At 41.9% G+C, this 20,952-nt stretch overlaps 1 protein-coding gene across 1 annotated transcript in view; it reads left to right on the top strand.

The window, feature by feature from the left end:
• The first annotated feature begins 3,920 nt into the window (after positions 1 to 3,920).
• baz1a (bromodomain adjacent to zinc finger domain, 1A) overlaps positions 3,921 to 20,952 on the top strand; it is a 37,651-nt gene continuing 20,619 nt past the window's right edge. Inside the window, exons 1-9 of the mRNA XM_063496734.1 lie at positions 3,921 to 4,091; positions 4,406 to 4,545; positions 11,966 to 12,244; positions 12,366 to 12,527; positions 12,645 to 12,743; positions 13,510 to 13,597; positions 13,690 to 13,812; positions 20,226 to 20,468; positions 20,573 to 20,668. Coding sequence (XP_063352804.1) covers positions 4,433 to 4,545; positions 11,966 to 12,244; positions 12,366 to 12,527; positions 12,645 to 12,743; positions 13,510 to 13,597; positions 13,690 to 13,812; positions 20,226 to 20,468; positions 20,573 to 20,668 — 1,203 coding nt within the window. The 5' untranslated portion in view covers positions 3,921 to 4,091; positions 4,406 to 4,432. The remainder of the gene's footprint in view (positions 4,092 to 4,405; positions 4,546 to 11,965; positions 12,245 to 12,365; positions 12,528 to 12,644; positions 12,744 to 13,509; positions 13,598 to 13,689; positions 13,813 to 20,225; positions 20,469 to 20,572; positions 20,669 to 20,952) is intronic.

Below are 20,952 nucleotides of genomic sequence, written 5' to 3'. Positions count from 1 at the left end.
AAAGGCCATGACACACACGCAAGAAAGTGAACAACAACAACAAAAACAGGTAAATGGGCAGCAGTAGCAGAAGCATTCAGGGAGATGAGTTTCAGGGTGCTGTCTCAGTGCAGACTTTCCAGCCTGAATCCTCCTGTGGTTCTTGTGCTGACAGAGTTAGAAGAGAGAAAAGACAGAAAGTGCTGCCCGCACCTGTGCAAGCTTGGGATAGGTAAGTGCATCAGGACGTGAGGCGTGGTTGATGATGTTTGACAAGTGTCATCAGTTACTATGAAACTGTGTAATCAATATATACTAATATTGTAATAGTGTATTGTAAGATTAGTGTGGTACAGTTGTTTAAAACTGTAAGATCAAACAGGTGCTAATAATCATCAGGACCACAAAACCAAAGCACTGTTTACAAAACTTCCTACATTTGCTCTTTTAATCTTTATTTATAGCTGTATGTCACAAATACAGTTTTCCCCCTGATTGTTGTGCAGTTATCATTTTATCATACTAGGTCATACATACCAGTGTATAACAGATCAGACAGCTACATAATGTCTTACTTAGCTAGTATTTCACTTGGTCAGCCCAGTAAAACTAAGTTTTGAAGCCCTTTTTTCTGATTTAATATTGTTGGTATTCCTGGTTAATAATATGTTTCCTGACCTAACCTGTCTTCTGTTTAAAAGACTACTAATTTTCTGTGGATAATCCACTACTATGTTTTCATTCACAAATTCATATGATCTAAGTGTGCTGATAACATACAGTGTCATTCTTCAAAAACATCTAACCTTTTACACGTGCATGTCAAACTTATGCGCTGATATGGGCGCGGCTAGCGCATTTTGCCGACTTCCGGGAACTAATGCGAGGAATTAACCATGATGACGCGAGTCTCCAATCTGCGGCTCTGTGTAGCTGCGGAAAGGAGGCGGGGAGGGGGGGGGGGCTTTTCATAAAGCCTGGTTGGTTGGCAGTTAGAACATGGCAGGTCAGCGGACCAACAGCCTTTGAGGAAGACAGGAAAACCCTCCCAGCAAGACTCTGGATGGTGCATTTGGGTGAAGCAAACCAATTCAGAAACAAAGTCTTTTAATGTTTTAGTAAGCGGTTTTCTCTTATTTGCTGTTGCATGTTCTGGAGTTTAGTTTAGTTCCAGTTTTTGTTTTTATGAGTATTTGCTTTATTGTTTTAATCATAGTTCATTGCTATAATTCTGAAGTAAATATTCTTGGTAGAATTTCAGCTGCTCAGCCGCACAGGCTGCCATTTTTATACGTTTTTTATGTTTCTATGCACTGTGTTTATCTCCCAACACTTATGTTACTATGCAGCCACGATGATTTATATACATCGAAAATATGGTGAGACACTGTCAAGGACATCTTAACAATGTGCTATTTTAAAAAAAAAATTCTTTTTCCCCATTTTAAGTATGTTTTTCTTTGTTAAACTGTACATTTAATAAATGTAAAGGCTTGGATAAAAGACATTTGTTTGAAAAAAAAACACATTTTGTGTCTGTGTCACTGGGCTCTTTGTAATTAATACTTTTCTATACGGCAAATAATAACAAATAAGAAAAACGTAGGTAAAAATAATAATAAGTTGTTGTCCCTGACACATTAGTAAATCACAGCCCCCTTTGAACCAGTAACAGCAATAGAATCAGTAGACCAAAAAACTAGATACACAGATACTTTATTGAGCCCACTGCTGTTACAGCAGCGTGATAAAGAGTAAAAATAGTAAAGTCTACAATGAACAACAAATAAATAACACAGTTAAAATAAAAGTGCCACAGGCACCTGGTAAGAACCTTATACGATGAGATTTATAGGAATGATAAAAAACAAAGAAATGTAAAAATGAAGTTAGTTAAAAGCGGTAAAAGTAAGACTAGCATTGTGTAAATGATGCAAAGTGCACTAAATTACATGTACACTATAAATCTAAGAAATGCAGCTGCACAAAGGTATAGTACAAAAATATTTTTGTGATCATCTGAATGTATAGTTATTATACAGCTTTATAGAGATATTGAATTTATAGATTCAATATCTATCCAATATCCTCACTAGTGCTGGGCGATATGACGATATATATCGTGTGGACGATAGAAAAGTGTCTATCGTGCCATTTGTCTTCTATCGTTTCTATCGTTTCTAACCCTAATTTTATAAATTATTACATAAAAAAGATCATTAACCCTTTACAACCGGTCGGAGCAGGCACACTCCGTTTTGCCTAACTATTTTTAAATCCCTGTAGAACTGGAAACACGTAAAGTGGCGCAATAATTTTTTTTGCATATGAAACCATAGGAGTTGTACTTACATCTTATTCCATTAGCTTGCCCTAGGTCACAGTTTCCTTCCACATATAGCTTTGCAAAAATTGCATAAAAACCACTTCCAGCAACAAAAACATAATATTCCAAACTTCCAGCAACAAAAACATAATATTCCAGACTTGCAGCAACAAAAACATAATATTCCATAAACACGCTTTGCCGATCCGATCAGCTGTTCATAGCACTTCCTATGTATAAGGCAGCGCAAACTATCGCATGTCTGCCATTACCCGTCCGAAACCGGAAGTGACGTCATTTCGCGGAAAATTTAGTTTTTTACCTTCAAAGCCTATGTTGGTGTTTTTAAAAGTCATGTATGACTTTATGCTTTTCTGTATCGTTTCTGGGATGCTTAGAAGTCAAATTACACTCTTGGAAATAGTTTATTTTGATGCCCATGTTGGTTTTTTTGCAAATTTGCATTATAATATTTATTTTAATTTTTCCTGTAGTATATAAAAATTAGTGTATCTCAAACATAAAACTATGACGACACTCAAAATAAATTTCTCATGGTTGGAAACTATTTTGTGCAACTTTTTTGTATTTACAGTTTTGAGGGATAAGCCTCTTAAATTTCTCTAACTAGAAATATATGTAAAAAAAAAAAAAAAACGATTTTCAATTTTTTTGTAGTTTATTGCACTTTTTTGCAATTTATGTCGTTACTATGGACTTAATGCATACATATTATTAAACTTTGGGCTATAATGGTTGTATTGATGTATAGCAACTTGAAATGCTCCCACAAATTGCACTACAGCATGTAAAATGTAAAGATAAACTCTGGCAGACTTGGTTCTATGGTAGGGCTTAAAGGGTTAAATAGCCTGTGGCAAATATATTAGTGTTGTCTTCTCACTATACATATTCTTAAATTTATGCAAGAGAAAATAAAGTATAAAAAAATGATATTTTTCGCAAAGAAACTCCGTCTTGTGGTTTTGCGACATGGTACTGCTTTACATGCACCAGGATTTGTGACATGCTTTACGGTAACTCAAAACAAAGACTGCACCCTCTCCACTCGCTGTTTACAGACTGCATACTTTCCAGATGACCACAGGTCAGGTGGTATATCGTGATATATATCGTTATCGTGATATAAAATAATTCATATCGTGATAAATATTTTTTCCATATCGCCCAGCACTAATCCTCACTTATCTTGAGGCAGTGGAGAGTGAGCGGCGGGCAAGGCAGAGTCTGGAGAGCTTCCCTCAGTCTTTGGTGGTGCCTCTGCTCCACCTTGCTGCTTTGAGCCAATGCTGCAGGCTGACAGAGCTCTGTGAGGACGTCTTATAAAGGTTCTTATAAAGAACCAAGCAGAATCAGTCTGAGGGAGAAGGAGCTCTGCTGAATCACAACTGTGGAGTAGAGACGGTGTGATGGGTCAGGGAGAGCGATTTGGAACTACTTGGCAATAATTCATTCAGTGTCTATCATTTGTTCTTTTTTCTGATTTTCCTGATTTCATAATAACACTTACATGTTTACGTTTTACTTTAATAACATTTCAGATGCAGTATTTCTATTTGTAACAGACTAATTTTAAACGGTGGTGTTAGTACTTTTAATTTCGTGAAGAATGCAGATTAAGCGAAACCGTAATATTTCCCAGCTCTTTGTAGGTCCGTGAAGTACACGAAAACTTGGTCAACAAGCCGCCAGTGAGCGGCTTTTCAGCCCGGGACTTCTTCCTCAGATTGGACGGCGTATTATCGCTTCTTTGTTACACAACTCGGTAAAGACCACCAGAAACGTGTTTTTAGCTGTTCTCCACTAGGAGCGAGTGGATGTGGGCTTTGTGATTTTAATTTTACTCTTTAAGAGTTGAGTGTGTCGATTTACACGGTGAGGAGTACACTTCCATGTGGTCAGATTATCAGCGCGTCTAACAAAAGACCCGCTCACCTCCTCTTGTCTCCTACCACTCGGTTAATCTCCGCCGCGTTCACAGTCCGGGTTCCGGGTTTACTTTACTTTGAAGTGTTTGGTCAGAGTTTAGGTCTGATATTCGGATATTGTGATCCAGTTTCCTTCTTCTTATTTTCTAAGTGCGGCCGGTGGAAGCGGAGCTGAAAGATGCCGCTTCTCCACAGAAAACCCTTCATCCGACACAAACCTCCGGCGGACCTACGACCAGACGAGGAGGTGTTTCTCTGTAAAATCACGCACGAAATCTTCAGGACCTACGAGTAAGTACCTTACAGCCACTTGTCTCACCTGGAGGGTCCTTTAAAGAGTCACTTGAACTGAAGTTTGAACGATGTCTCATTGACAGTTGGTGCTTGGCAAACTTCCAAACAAGATGAACAAAAAACAACTTTGTCCTGGAAAAACAAAACACAAACTTTTATGGGCTTGCGCGGGGGGATGCATTCCCCCTTCTCCCGCGCCATTAAAACGTAGGTTAAAGCAGGTAGTCTGGTTTGAAGGTGGGATTTGGCAGGTGTAATGTTATCCAAGTCAGTTAGCCAACTGAAGCTAAAGTGGGTTAGCTGGGTAAGCTAACACCGAAGCTGTCAGTGAGCCGGCGGTTAGCTCAGCTAGTTTTAGCAGTTAGCTTGATGTGGTGAGGCTCGGTATCCGTTCATAGTGTAGGTCTGTTGCACCCACCTGCTGAGGTCCAGCTAAGAGTGCTTTTTAAGAGCACACATGAAGTTTGCAAACTTACTCGGTCATTTTCCCGAGGGGAAAAAAATCAAAGAAGTTCTTTGCTTTTACTCCAAACTGAAGTTACAGTTCCGCTAAACTCGACGTCAGTCTGAAGAAACTCGGGCCAAATGGACCGTGGACGTCTTCAGCTGACAGCTTCAGTATAAAGTGGTACTTTTTAGGTGAGTGTACTTAAACATTATATGTAAATTTATACATCTGCTCCACTGTAACATAGTGGCAAATATGACACGATACGTCACAACTTCTGTTTTTTCTGACAGCTTTAGCAATAAAAAACGGTGTAAAACAAAAGGTGGCACACCTCAAATTTACATTCAAGTAAGACAAACTTTTCACTTTATTTCTCTTTTTTTTATATAGAGACATGCTTACTTGTTTTGGCAGAGAGTTGAAATATGTGCAGATTGTACTCATTTTTCATTTGATGAAGTTAACATGGTGTAATCACTGACTACATTTACATGTACACTTGTATTTCTGAGCATTGTTCATATCGGCATACTGTACAGGTCTTAGAGGAGCCTTTGTTATGATATTGACAAAACTGAAAATTACTTGTGCATATAATTATTATGATTGATGGATCTGCTGCTTTGTTTTCTAAGATTAGCGCCTGCATATTTGTATCCCTTGTTCCCACGTATTGAACAGTTCCTAATATTTTAACTGCCTCTAGTTAAAAGTTAAAAAGCCAAGTATGATTCAAAAAGAGGTTCACATTCTGTGGACGTCTTCGCACTGAAACCCAAAAGTGACTACAAGGCAGTTAACAGATGTTGCATAATTGATAAAGGCAGGCTTGGGCTTCCAAATGTGCGTTTTTTTTTTGGGGGGGGGGGGTTATGTTGTAGCCTAGAGAGACGATCGGGAAAATTAAGTTCAAGTACAACAAGAACATACAAAGAATGTAAAATTACACTAAAGAAGGAGCAAATATACCTGTCCACGTATGCAACTGATGGCACACCCGTAACCTGTATCATTTGTGTTTATTACGCTCTCGGTACAAATGTTCACTCAGTTTTAGATCAGATTTAGTTTGTTGGGAACTGTTCTCCCTTTCTGGGAGCTAATCAGATCATTTGATTAGTTTTAATCAAGTAGATCAAGTAGCGATGCGCTGCCCGGCGTAGGAGGAACTAACTAAGTAGATTATTAAAATGTGTTAGATTTACAAACTAGAAAGAAACAGAGTTTACTAAAGAAACTTACTTGGCCAGTCTCTCCTGCTACATTTTGCAATTTTGGATTTTAATATATATTTTTAATTTGTCTGAGTCAACGTTGCGTTGGCTTTAGTAAGGGATACCACCCTCAGTCTTATTTTGGATGTTTGTCTGCTTCATAACAGTTAGTCTGTACTGTACAAGCCTGTACTACAAAGCAGAAGGTTGAATTATCCAGTTAACTTTACTGTTAACCCTGGAGCTTTCTGTGCTTCGAAGATGCTTCAGTACTTCCTGAGGTATAGCACTTTGGAAACATATGGTTCCCTAATGTTTGGGACAAAGACACTTTTTATTAGGGGTGCAACAATACTCATATCGATATTGAACCGTTCGATACAGTGCTTTCGGTTCGGTACGCATTAGGGCTGCACGATTTTGCATAAAATGAGAATCACGATTTTTTTGCTTAGAATTGAGATCACGATTCTCTCACGATTTTCTTTATTTATATATATATTTTATATATATATAGTTTATATTTATATATATATTATATTTTTCCATATATTATATATATTTATTGCACTTATTAACTGCACATCAACTTCGTAACAGTTGAAACTGAACATAAAAACAATAAATACACATAAAAACAATAAATGCCTCACATTTTGTTGTTGCCGCAAAATGTTGTACTGCTTGAAATTCCGTCTCCACCGTTGCTCGACACTGCGTGTATAGAGCAGGTAGTGCAACAATAGAAAAATAGTTGCGGGACGGCACTGTGTAGCGTTTGTCTAGGGTGTTGATCATTTTCCTAAATCCCTCGTTTTGCACAGTGTTGATATATCTTTGGTCAGGTGATAAGTAATAGCCTCCGTAATTTCTTTGTGCCTGCGGGAGTTCGACGTGTATAGGGAAGCGCTGTATAAGGTTCCCGTTATTGATGTTTGGGTGGTTGACCGGGACGGATTTTCTCCTGTCACTTTCTCGTCATCCCTGACGTGTTCTCCGTTGTTTTTCCCTGCCAATTTGAGCATCACAGCACAGCTTCTGTATCACGTGGTATAAGGCTCCGCCCTTGTCATTTGTTGAGCAGGAAGAGTGAGCGCTTGTTTTCATGCAGATTACGTCCCGGATCAAAATGCGGTACAATCGTCGTCGTCTTTTTTTTTTTTTTTTTTTTTTTTTTTTTTTGAAATCGTTGTCATTTGGAAATGAGATCGCACATAAGTATGAATCGAGATCGCGATTTTCTAACGATTAATCGTGCAGCCCTAGTACGCATGTGTATGAACAATACAAAATTTTAAATTTATTTTATCAACTTTTCTTCTGACGATGCTGTCTGTGTTGAGAGCTCAGTGGATCTGCGTTCGACTACTCCGCCTAGGCTGCACTGTCGAGCGCAGATCCACTGAGGGCAGCGCAAGCTAGCGAGACAGAAGTTAAGCTAGTTGCAACATGGCAAATTGAACCTCCCCCACCCTCACTCAGATCTGGCCTTTGGAACTATCTTGGTCTTCATGTGAAGTATGACCCTGAAGGTAAGCGCATCATGGACAAGAGTAAAACAGTATGTCGGATGTGCCACGCAATGCTCAATTACATGGGTGGGAACTACTGCGTTAGCGCAGTTTGCTCGTTAACGTGTTGACGCCGTCCAGCCCCACGCACGGGGCGATCCGCGGTAGCTCGTTAACTGAGATTTGCCGTGTTGTGGCGTTAATGTCATTTCAGATTAACGCTGACAGCACTAGTGGGAACACAATGAATATGACTGCACATTTACTCCGACATCATCCTAGTGCAAAGACAAGTGGAAGCAGACAAAAACAACAAGCACGCATGCTACAAACTTTACCCGTGTCATCTAGACAGCCGTTAGCACATGATTCTCCTTATGGCAGTGGTTCCCAAACTTTTTTTTTGCCGGGCCCCCCTTTGTTTACAAGAAAAATGTTCGCGCCCCCCCCCCCCCCCGCGCGCGCACGCACGCACATCCTCCAACCACACACACCCATATTTTGCTCCATTGCGGTTTATTTCACACCTCAAACATTTAGTAAAAAATTAAGCAAATACAAGTAATCTGCAATAAATTACAGGTAGTAATAAAATAAACTAACTCTTTCACGCTACGTCCACACCTACACGGGTATTTTTGAAAGCGCAGCTGTTTCATCCACACGTAAACGGCGTTTTGAATCACCGAAAACGGAGATTTTTTAAAACTCCTTTTTTGCGTTTAAGCGTGGACGAGGAATACAGAGTTCACCACGCAACGTCAAAGGTGTGTGCCTTTTTTCACGTCACACTGTGCGCCACGTTATTGTTTACATGAGATGAATTGCAGAATGGCAGATAGAGACAAAATACTGTTAATCTGACTGTCTGCAGGTTTTACACGCTTACATATACACACGCAGTTACTGTCCCTCCATTTAGAAAGGCAGAGGCGTCACGGTGTGATTATTTTACGTGTAGTTGTTTTTTCATGTGTAATAATATTCAACATTGCTATCAATACAAAAAATGCCTCTCTGTGCAAAATGGGTTTAAAAACATAAACAGCTGTGGGATACTGTTTGTCCGTGATTTGAAGAACCCAGCGCGTGCTCCCGACGCAGGGAAAACCAATTCTGCAGGGGAGACCTACCTCAGCACTTGTGCAGGTGAAACCAAAGGGAAGATATGCTTCACCATATTTTCTAGTCTTTGGCTTAGAATGAAGTTGGTTTGGAAACATATTCAGCAATGCTTCATCTCCTGCTTTGCGTTTCTGTGGCCGCCCCGTGCTAGCAGTGTCCAAGCGTTTTGTTTCCCCCCCTCTTTCATGCCGCGCCCCCCCTGCAATGGCTCTGCGCCCCCCCTAGGGGGCGGGCCCCACACTTTGGGAAGGTCTGCCTTATGGGGACCTGATATGTTTAATATGCTGCTGAGAGTATACCCCAGAAGAAGCGTATAGTATAGCTTTTATTTTGGAAAGAGCCATTCCTCTGTAATAAACTCTCTTTTCCAAAGATGAGGGATTTCGCCATCAGATATTTATTTTTTTATTACTTTGTTGTTTCAGCAACATTAAATTTAAAAACTGTACTTTTGAGTTAAAATATATATTTATAATTTTAATAAATGACAAATTAAAAAAGCACATTTTTTTTGTATCGAAAAAATATCGAACCGTGACACCAAAGTACCGAACCGAACCGTGAATTTTGTGTATCGTTGCACCCCTACTTTTTATGTATTTATTTATTTCTGTACACCACCACAGCCTTTTGTAAATCAATCGATATCATTTTGAAGTGCACACTTGCAGTTGTTGTGGATTCTTTAACTTAAAATCTAAAGTGTCTTGAGGCGACTGTTGTTGTGTTTTGGCTCTACATAAGTAAATTCATGTAATATTCAGTGCCTGCCTGAAGTCTACAACCAGTTTCCTCCTTTGCATTGGTGTGCTGGACCTTTACTGCAGCCACCTTCAGTTGCTGCTTGTGGGTTATTCTGCATTCAGTTTTGTATTTAATAATGGAGAAGTATGCTCTGCTAGGCTGAGATCAGATGACTGACTTGGCCATAACATAGAAAACCAGCATGTTTAGAAGTTCTATAGAAAGCTTTTTCTTTTTTTTTTTAATTTGCACACAAATTATTTCAGAAAACCACCAGGGTCAATCTTATTAGTACTCTGAAAAATGTATAAATGTTTAGCAATTAATGTAATGCTCAGTGCTTTTAAAGTCAAATTAAAATAGGGATCTTCCGATTCCAACATAACATAAAAATTTCAGGTTGAGGTTCCAGAAAGATTATGTTACTGGAAGTGCTTCCTTTCGTCAGATGATGTGAAACTAGAGCTTTTTGGAGAAGACCTGTTTATGTTTGTAGACTGAAGAGAGATGCATACAACCCATAGAACCCAGCCTCCACAGTGAAACACGGTGGTGGGAGTATTATACTGTGGAGAGATCAGAGCTGGGAATCTTCTCAAGGTGGGAGGAATCAAGAAGAAAGAATGATGGGAGAAGATTTTGAAAGACAGCCAAAGCGGGTCTGTGTTGACGCTTTGTCTTCCAAAATGACGACGACCCTAAAAAATTACGATACAACAATCCCCTTCCCTCCTGGTGAAGAACTGCCTGCAGAAGGACAAAGTGAACATTACTCACTTGCTTCAACAAAGTGCTGAACTGAATGTTTGGCAGAGCTGTGTTAAAATCTGTTTAATAATCTGTTTAACAGCTCATTAACACTTTGGGTCTAATAATGCTGTCCTCATGTATATCTGGTGTAGTCATTATCATTTGCACTGCAGATGCAATCCGATCTGTTTTGCAGCATTTAGATGACTCTAAGCAGAGAGCATTACACTTTAGAGTTCATCTACTCCCCATCAGCAAACACTAATGGCCCAGTTCCACTGGCAGCAGTACACAGCCATCCTATAATGATGCCTCCACCATGTTAGACGAGGTGGTGTGCGTTGGATCCTGAGCTGTTAGACTCAGTCTCCATTCTTTTGTCTCTCTGTGGTTTCACAGAACTCTACATGCTTTTCACACTTGGTGTGACTTTGACCTTCATATGGATACAATCTTCACCAACATGAAATTAGCTTGAACTGTTATTGGTTTTTAACGTCACACGAAATTTAAAACTATCTCAAACTGTGGAGGCTAGACTGCTATAAAAACAGGCAGACAAACGGATTCTATTGAATACTTCCTCCCTTCATTTGTGATTAAATAACAAGGGAGCGAGGCTCATCGTGAAACTGTTAACCTACACAGTCACCAGTTTAGGTTTGAACACTATGGAAGGTTCTTTTCCAGTCACCTTTCATTCTAAACTACTGTGCAGTACTTTTCCTCTCACACATACTCTTACCATCACTCTCACTCTTCTGCAGCAGCTGTGTTGTTTCAGTCCATATTATGTGTTTCATCCCTTGTTTTTCTCATAGTATAGTTTTATTGTTCTCTGTAAAATCAGTCATTCTACCGCCAGTGTACTTATCCATAAAAGTGACTGGTTAGATGTTTCCTTCCACCCCTTTCACATGAACGAGCAGAGAAACCCTGGGATAGCTTAGTCAGTTGATCACCACCTTCATGTAGCTGCGTATTCTGATGGCACGTGTTAACGAAGTGAATCCAAAGAACTGGAAGAGAGATCCCTGTGTATGTTGAACTCGCTTTGTAGTACAGGGCTCAGGTTGCTTCAGTGGTCCTGGATGTTGGTCCTGATTGCTCTGCACTGGACTGTCTTAGTCTGCAGCTGATGGTGTTACTCCTTGTTTTGAACTGTAGATTTGGTGTGACTTGAAATGCCACTCTAACCTGGACCTGAATCAGGTGAAGAACTGATCCATTCGTGCTCCTTTGCAGTGAACCTACCAAGCCTACAGAACAAAACGAGGACAGCCATCACCGGCTGGAGTCCATTGGTGGAGTTGGTACTGGGATCAGTAACTGACTGAACAGCAGTTGACAGCCAAATAAATAAAATGACTGTGTGGGGAAAAACTTTAAAATAATTTCGACCAGCATATGATGGGGGTCATATTTGTCAATCCTGCCTTACAGAGAACTGTCTGCAGGGTTCTGGTCTTTGGATAAGTTCTGAATGTCATACAGGACAGTGAACGAGATGAGAGATACTTGATGTGTGTATGTAAGCATACTTGGAGTTTCTAGAAACTGGACTTGAATATAAAGAGGCTGTGTGCGCATTAATATCTGATTGTGACCCTCCTCTTCCTCAGTGAGTTCTTTGAGAGGACCATTCTGTGTAACAGCTTGGTGTGGAGCTGTGCTCTGACGGGGCGAGCGGGACTCACTTATCTTGAGGCAGTGGAGAGTGAGCGGCGGGCAAGGCAGAGTCTGGAGAGCTTCCCTCAGTCTTTGGTGGTGCCTCTGCTCCACCTTGCTGCTTTGAGCCAATGCTGCAGGCTGACAGAGCTCTGTGAGGACGTCTATACTTTTGTCAAAGACCGGTTCTTTCCTGGGGAGGTGGTGGACGTCAGTGGATGTAACGGAGCCAGGTACACATTAGAAATATATCCATGTTTGTGTACTTACAGATTGTTAGCCTCCATCTTTCTATGTTAAAGAGCAAAGGTGCAAGCAGGTGGAGTGAGGTCATTTTCTGTGTTTGCTTTTCAGATATGTGTGTGAGATCCTGCAGGTACACCTGCCTGACTCCAGTGTTAGTCGAGCACCAGACGTTAACGGCCACGGCAAGATGGCTGACGATGACACGATTGTCATCAGTGATAGTGATGACGAGCACAGCGCCTTCCAGAGTTCCACAGTACAAGTCAATGGGTCAGTAGGTGAAAGGTCATGCCAATGTTACGATCTCAAGTTACTGAAGTGTGATCTAAAGTGTGTGTGTGTGTGTGTGTGTGTGTGTGTGTGTGTGTGTGTGTGTGTGTGTGTTAGCAGGAAGAAGTCTTTGAGTCCATCAGTGTTTAAATACACAGTGAGGATGATGAAGAACAAACACAGCGAGCCATTCACCGTCAAAGCCAATCAGATCAGGTGAGAAGCTCCCAGGTAAAACTCGGGGACCATGGAAAGTATTCTCATAATGCAATAAAATAACAATCTGCAAATAGCTCCGTTCAACGGGGTAAACGTCGTGGTACATAATACTTTGTGAAACACAAATTTCTTACAGTAACTACTAGTACAGTAACAGTATTACTGTGTAATACTTCAGGGGCAGCAGCTGTGCTCAGGTTCATATGGAAGAAGCCAGTGTGGTGCAAAAGGTAGCCATAGTAAACTGAGGACGTGTGCTGCTGTTGGATATCACCTGATATCTGTAACACCCGTCTGATGAACATTCATTCACTCATGTTCAGCTTTTTGTAGTCTTCTCTCTGAAATGACTTTAATGACAGAATATTTGTAATTAACATTTGTACAGCTCTTTATTCTATTGGCTTCAACTACTTTATCGTCCTTACATCAGTAGATGGGGTAATTGGTGATTTGAACCTAACTTGCAGGTCTTTGGGCTGTGGGAGGATACCAGAACAGGGAGAACATACAAACTCTGTGTCAGACACTTAATCCTAAATCGATGTGATATTGCTGCCATTTAAAGATGTGTTGTGAGAGGACTTCCTTGTCTGTTCACTGTTCAGTGCTGGAATTGTATCAAGTGTTTTGTTCCATATCTTGACTATACATGTTCTAAAGGTGAAGCATGACACATTAATAAAACACTGATGTGGGCTGAGTTGAAGTGATGAGAAAGTAGTTTCTCATTGTTAAACTAATTGATTTATTTTGTATTAAGTCGCAAGAAAAGCGCTCTGTCCAGAGAGAGACTGAAGCTACTCTTCAAGCAGCACTGCGAGCCTCAGAGTGGAATCGTCACACTAAAGGTGAGAATGTTACTGCTAAAGTCAGCATCTGATGCACCTGCACCTTCAGCACCCTAATCACAACCTTGCTGTTGTCTCTCGCTGTGTTTCAGCCCTCCTCGATGGCAAAGTACCAGCTGTCTAAACAGACCTTCTCTCACTTCTTTCCTGATGAGCCCCCCATATTCTCCTTCAGCCCCTCCTCTAAATGTGGAAGGCGTGACTCACCTGGACAGGTACATATGAGTTATCATGCATTGGCATACAGTAGGGTTAATGGGGGGTGACAAAGGATTAACGGGGTCCTACCCTGAAGCCGGGCTTCAGAGTCTGATGGCTGGCCCTTAGCCCCTGGGGCCCGGTCAAAGAAGCTACCCGGGTCCCCTCTCCGGCAGGCCCCCCGTCCACAGGCAGGCCCCCCTGTCCACAGGAGGACCACACATCCTCGGTTGAAGGTCAATGAAAGATTTTGTATTTGTATCCCAGAGCTGAGGTTATATGTCTCAGTTACTCCGGCTCTTCAAGAAAATCTGTGGCAGAAAGGTGAGTCCACGTGTTGGTCAGCCCTCAGATTCAGGAGGAATGGTCCCATACAAATGCAGGGAGAACTTGGTCTGAATGTCTGCTGTATGCTGGACTTGTTCCCAGTGGACTTCCAGCTGCTTGTCACAGGTTCTGTTTAGGGCTGTTCAATATAACGATATATATCGCATGACAATATAAAAAACGTCTATTGTTTGTTTCGTGGTGTCGTAAAATAAACTGTTTACGGCAATAAACCTTAGACTCAAACTTTGAAAGAAAATGGCGGCCGTTACAACTTGTGTCTAAAAATGTATCGTTTCATGCATCGGTTAAAACACTCGACTCAGGTACACGACGCCCAGCTGGAAACACTTCACGCAAGTCGAGCTGCCCGAGATTCACAGAATTTACAGAAAATGTTACATTTTTGTGATTTATATCGTTGTCAGGACGATAAATGTCTTGTATCGGGATATGAGATTTTGGTCATATCGCACAGCCCTAGTTCTGTTCATAGTTTCCATCAGCAGGTGTCTAACCAGGTGTTGGTGGATCTCCACTTTAGTAGCTTCAGGATTTCCGCTTTGTTTTCTTGCATAGAATAGAATTCAACTTTATTGTCATTGCACATGTCACAAGTACAAGGCAACAAAATGCAGTTTGCATCCATCCAGAAAGTGCTTTAGCAGTAATATAGATATATTGCAGAGTATGGATATATTATAGGTATGTTACAATGTACACAGTATGAAGGTATGATATGAATATGCTATAACTATAAATGTGTACAGGCTATGGACAGGTTATACGTATGGTTATAAATATGAAAACTATACAGATTTTAGATATACAATTGTGAGTTTTATTAAACAGTTGTAGAACTATAATTATCAGATTGTACAGAATGATTGTCTGTACAGCATTACAGTAGTGCAGTTTAGATCAGTGAGATATGTGGCTAATTTCTACAGTGGTTATATAAAGTGCTAGTGGTTGTGAGTGGTGGTTCAGTCCATATTGTTATTGTGTGTATGAGGGTACAGTTGTCCATTTGTTTGTTTTGTCCATTATGTGTGTGTGTAGGTGGTTGTGGGTGTGTTTATGTTCAGTCCATGAGTTTAAGGTGGGTCAGATGTCAGGACGCAGAGTTCAGGAGTCTGACAGCTGTGGGGAAGAAGCTGTTCCTGTACCTGGTGGTCTTAGTCCAGAGGCTCCTGTAGCGCCTCCCAGAGGGCAGGAGGGTGAAGAGTCCATGTGCTGGGTGACTGGGGTCTTTGATGATTTTCCCAGCCCTTTTCAGACACCGCCTCCTTTAGATGTCATTTATGGCAGGAAGTGGTGCTCCGGCAATGCGCTGGGTGGTTTTCACTGCAAACGCCTTCTGGTCCGAGGTAGAGCAGCTCCCGTACCAGACTGTTATACAGTTGGTCAGGATGCTCTGGACGGTGCGGCGGCAGAAGTTCACCGGTTCAAAGTTCACTACGTTGGCCTCATCAAGTTATGACCTCCAGCTTACACTGGAGCAGTTTGCAGCCGAGTGTGAAGCAGCAGGAATGACAGTCGGCACATCCAAGTCCAAGACTGGTTGATTTCTGAATTTACAGTCATTTTTTCATTTTGACATTAATACAGTTGATCTTAAATCACAAGAAAATGCAAAAATCATCATGAAATGCTAAGAGAAATTCTCAATTTTAAAAACATCCACAGATTTTGGAAGCAGCAAAGTTATATGCAACTATTTACCTAAAAATGCAGCCAGTGTCTTTTTTTGTACAACAATTTCAAACTACTAAAAATAAAATTACAGAACAGTTCGCTGTCACAGAATTTATTTGTGCCACTCCAAAAAATAGTTTCTGTCCAACACAAGACAGAGGAGCCAATCACAGGCCTGCCAGCAGGTGTATCACTCCCCTGCGTTTACACTGCAAACGGCCTCTGGTGGCTTTTTGGCAGCGACTGTGACATTTGGTATTGTCTTCATTGTTCTGACACAAAACAAACGACTACACTCCAAACACACTGTGGCACTAATCTCTCGTCTCAAATCTCGCTAAAGCTCACTCGCTCCTAAAACTTTCTCCTCTTCCTAAACAACCAAATATCACATGTGGTCATACCATTCTTCTTGTGTTTGACGTGGTGCATTTTCCCACCAATAGTAAACGGGTTCAGTGCGAGCAGAGTGTGCCTGTGAGCCTGTCCTTCCCGCTCTAAACATGATGATAGTATTCAGGAAAAAGCTTCACATATCTTTTCTATCATAACTCTGATTTTACGTGGCCCATTAACACAATTTTAAAAACTGATATATAGTTTAAAGTCCACATCTTCAGTACAAGTTGAAATGGAGACTGCTCCTCAGTGATATGTCATCTTAAATTGGTCGAGTGATTTGGATGCGACCCCAGAGGATGAAGCAGCTCTGTGCTGGTGACCAGTGAGGGGACAGTGGAGTTTGACATTGATCGACAAATTGGGGCAGATGTTGTACCGACCGTGTAAAAGTCACCCAAACTATACTTGATGTTTTGAAATAGCCTGTTTGTGCTTCACCAAATACACTTTTAATATTTTTTTTTTTAGCAGAGAATGTAGTGACATAATCTTTAAATATCTGGTCAGTTTGTCAAGATGGAGCCTGTTTCCATAAGTGTGAATAAAAAGTCTGACAGCATCAGGCCCACACGGGTTTTAAAGCAAAACGCTGATATTACAACAGCAGCAGTGATGATGACGCCAGCACAGTTTAACATGGAGCCGTTAACGAGAAACAGGAAACGGGGGTGAGACTAAAGGGGGTCATATGTATTTCAAGGTTTTAGTAACATTTTTCAGATTAAAAGTAAAATAATATAAAATATTGTATTAATTGAGATTCACTATAATTTAAAAATATAAATTAATATCTTTTCACAATCCAATAAAAATGTACTTGGCCCATTAAACCCTGAGCGACTGACCTGAAGCCTCGTCAGGCTGGACACTGAATTATTACTTGATGTGTACACCATCATAACGTCTGCTTTCAGCAGCACAGAAACCTGGCTGCTGTTCTTTTATTTGAATTTGACCTTTGTCTGTACAGGAGGTTATGTATTTATTTATTTATGTATTTATTTATTCATTTATTTTTGCATTTAAGAAAATGTTTTCTTTTAAAAATATATAAATTGCCCTGGTGGGCCCCCTTGCCCTGGTGGGTTCCAGAGTTGGGGGTGCCTACTGGGGTCAGCGGGGGAGCTTCCCTCCCCATCCTCAGCTACCTCCCTCTTCCCGCTCTACCACACCCACCCACACACGCAGGGCTTGGGGTGCAGATATGTCACCAGGGTGCAGGGGAGGCACTCCCCTTCTGGCCACCTGTGCCTCAATTTTATTCTGCAACCTAGACATCCACATTACTCACACTCTCACATAACACATACATATAGGGCCTTGGGGGTGGGCACGTTTTACAGCATCCAGAGGATGGTCGGTGTATTCCAACCCACCTCTGGCGCTGGTGCCCTACCCTCAATTTTAATGCATATAGACACTGAGGGTTTTCGGGAGGAGCCGTGCTGCTCTCTGGCAGGATGCACCATGCCCTCCTGTGTTTTAAATGCACTTTAGAACAGCACACAGCAACACTACATATGAGCGGGCAGAGGGAGGGTTTGGGGTCTTCACTCACCCCGGTTCTGTTGGCCGTCAGGGCTGGGGGGCTGGGAGGAGGTGCTGGCCGTCAGATTGGGGTCTGTGATGCGGGGCCTCCCTACTACTGCAGATAAGGAGGCGGTCCGCTTGCCTCCACCCCAGAGAGAAGGGTTACACCTCCTGGGTCTAGGTGCGGCTTGCCCCTCTGGGGGCGGGGGTATCTGGACCTGGGATATAGAGTATGTTTGGGGAGTGTGATTGTCTGTGCAGTGTCTATTTGTGTCTGTCTACACGTTGGGTAAGTGCCGAGTATTTGGTTGTGTATGTGGGGGTGGGAATACACGTTTGAGTCTGCGTGCGCCTGTTCGTCTGTGTCTATATGTCAGGTTGGGTCTTAGACTCCACCTCTCTGGGAACATCTCAGGCCCTCCAAAGTACGGAGGCCTATCTCCCCTCACCACACTCCCTACCGGTGGCTGATGCCCTCAGACGTTGGTGTGCTGGTGGTTCTTGTCGACTGGGGCTGGGCACTCATGTATGTACCGGCCCGATTGGCGGGGCCTGGCGCCTGTGGCCCGGCTGGGCCCCTTCCGGGGAGTGGGGTGTCCTCTGGCCTCTGGGCCTGAAGCTCGGTCCTCTCTGGCGCAGCTGGCTGCCGGCAGAGCCCGCGGGCACGCCACTGCAACCCCCTCTGGCCTCTGCTCTGTGGCTGCTGGGTGACCTCTCGTTTGGGGCTCTACTCAGCTCTTCCCAGGAGGGTGGCACGGTTCCCCCCCTTTGGTGGTCCTCCTTGGGTCCTCGTACTCTGGGGCCTCTGGATGTCTGGGGCCTGGATCTCCTCCATACCTGCTTCATGCCCTGGGGGACGGGGCTATGGCTCCCCACACTCCCTAGCAGATCGTTACATGGAGAAACCTTTGGAATACAAGCATGCTTATCCACACAGGTGTACACACGGGTGTTCACAGACACAAACTACACCTTTCTTGGCTGCTACCTCAAAGCACATTGTGCGCTGTCTATCTTGCGTGCTGCACAATAACATTTAATATTTAGTATCTACTGTTATCTACTGCTAGCTAGTTTATTGTGATGGTGCTGTATTTATTATGTTGCTCTTTTTTGTTTGTTTGTTTTCTCTTCTGTTTTTTTTCTCCATACAGGTGATCCAGGTGTTTTGTTTGTTTTTTCTTTCTTTCTTCTCCCCTTTCTCACCATCTCTTCTCCCCTCTATTTTTCTTTCTCCCCCTCTTTCTTTCATTCTTTCTCCCTGTCCTATCCCCCAGTCATGTCTGTCCCGACTGTAACAACCGAAAATAAAATAAATACATAATTATAATAAAGGTCAATCAAATGGACCAATATGGCAAGGCCATGATGATCCACTTGGTAAAGTAAATCCGCTTGGCATCTCTCTTGGCCTTAAGACAACAATTCTGATGGCTAAAGATCCAAACGGGACGGGAAAAAAAAAAAATATATATAAAATTTATTTCTAGGTACATACATACAATCAAAGGTTTTTTTTAGTTTTATTTATTTTTTTGTTTCATTCAGTTCAACTTTAAAACTCTGCAGTTTCTAAAATGAAACAGTGAGACAAAAGTATTTCTTATCCGATTACTTAATTACTAAAACATGGAGCCCTAACCAGTCAGACTTTGATCACCAGCTGTAGTGACAGCTTTAACCCCACTTTAAACTGGGAGCGTAAATTCAACAGAAAGCTTTGTTTTTCTGTGCTCAGAGCTTCCACGGTGTTTTCCTGTAGACTTGTGGTTGCCAAACGCCTTCCAGGTGTAGAGCTGAGTTTGCTCCTGCAGGGCGTTGGGAAGAATGAGGGTTGACACATGTCTGCATTTAGTCACACCAATGAGAGGCAGAGGGGCCTGCTGCTATCTAGTGGCAGCTTTTTGACAGGCATTAGAAGTAGCTGATGTGTGGATTATTACACTGATGCTGTACATCAATGAAATCTGATTAGATTAGTCCACAGTGTTTTTAAGTGTCTAATCAGCTGGACAGGCACGCCCTGCATGCTATCTTTGAAATGTCACAGTTTCACGACAACTTCTACTTAAACGTTATGTTTATAAATGTGAGCTGGTGACATTAGCCTGAGACACTGCTGTTAGCAGGGTACAAACGCATGCCGACTCTATCTTGTTATGTTTTCCATTAAAAACTCCAAACTCTTCATAAGTCTTGTTATTAATTGTTGCTGCAAAACTGATCTTTGAGGAAACCACTCACCCATGTTAGTTTCCATGTTTGTGTTAAAGTTTCTGTGTCCACAAGATGATCTGGTTTATTTGGTCCAGGTTACATAAACGTCATCCTTAGACACAGAGTATATGTGTGCACCCTTTAAACTGTATAACAGGAATGAGTGTCAGTGGTGTCTGCAGTTTACTCTGTCATTAGGTAAACCTGAAATGTTACATTTGTGTACAAATAAAGCATGTAAACGTTGTGTTTTCAGGCGAGTTCGTCTCTACTGAAAGCTGCAGAGGAGAAACTGAAGTTGCTACAGCAGAGGGAGGAGATGGTGGCTGCAGCTCAAGACAAGGCGCGACTGAAGAAAGAAAAGGAGGAGGTGCAAGAAGCCAAGCGGAGGGAGAGGGAGGATAAGGAAAGGCTAAGGGAGGAACAGAGACGCAGGTTTGAAGAGGAGAAGCAGAGGAGGAGGGAGGAGAAGGAGCGCAGGAAGCTGGAGAAAGACCGGGTAAGTGTCTTTAATCATCAGATGTAGCTGCACATCTGATGATTAAAGCTGCACATCAGAAAAAATTACAGGAATAGTGTTGAGACATGTTTTCTGATTCACAGGAACGAGAGAAGTTAAAGGAGGAGAAGAAGAAATACGCAGAGCAGCTGAAGCTTTGGAGCAAACCCAGAGAGGACATGGAGTGTGAAGACCTGAAGGTCAATGAATGCACCGCCTCTGCCATGAGCACATTTGGACAAGCATGTTGACTGAAACTTTAGTGTCGGTACAGGGGAAAGAGAGCGAGTGGAAGTCATTTACACAGTATACAACACAGTTTTCACATTTAAAAAAAGAAACATTAGCAAATGCAATGCTGTGTCTGAATACTCGGGATGTGAAAACTTTCACTTCCTCATTGTTTTGTGTTACACTGTTCCTCACTGACAAAATATCCCTGCATTTATCCATGCACTGTTATCTTTACATGAGAGAGTGACTC

The sequence above is a fragment of the Pelmatolapia mariae genome, linkage group LG16_19, assembly GCF_036321145.2.
Source record: "Pelmatolapia mariae isolate MD_Pm_ZW linkage group LG16_19, Pm_UMD_F_2, whole genome shotgun sequence".
Lineage (NCBI taxonomy): Eukaryota > Metazoa > Chordata > Actinopteri > Cichliformes > Cichlidae > Pelmatolapia > Pelmatolapia mariae.
Note: the sequence above shows the minus strand (reverse complement) of the source record. Positions and strands in the feature narration are given on the sequence as shown.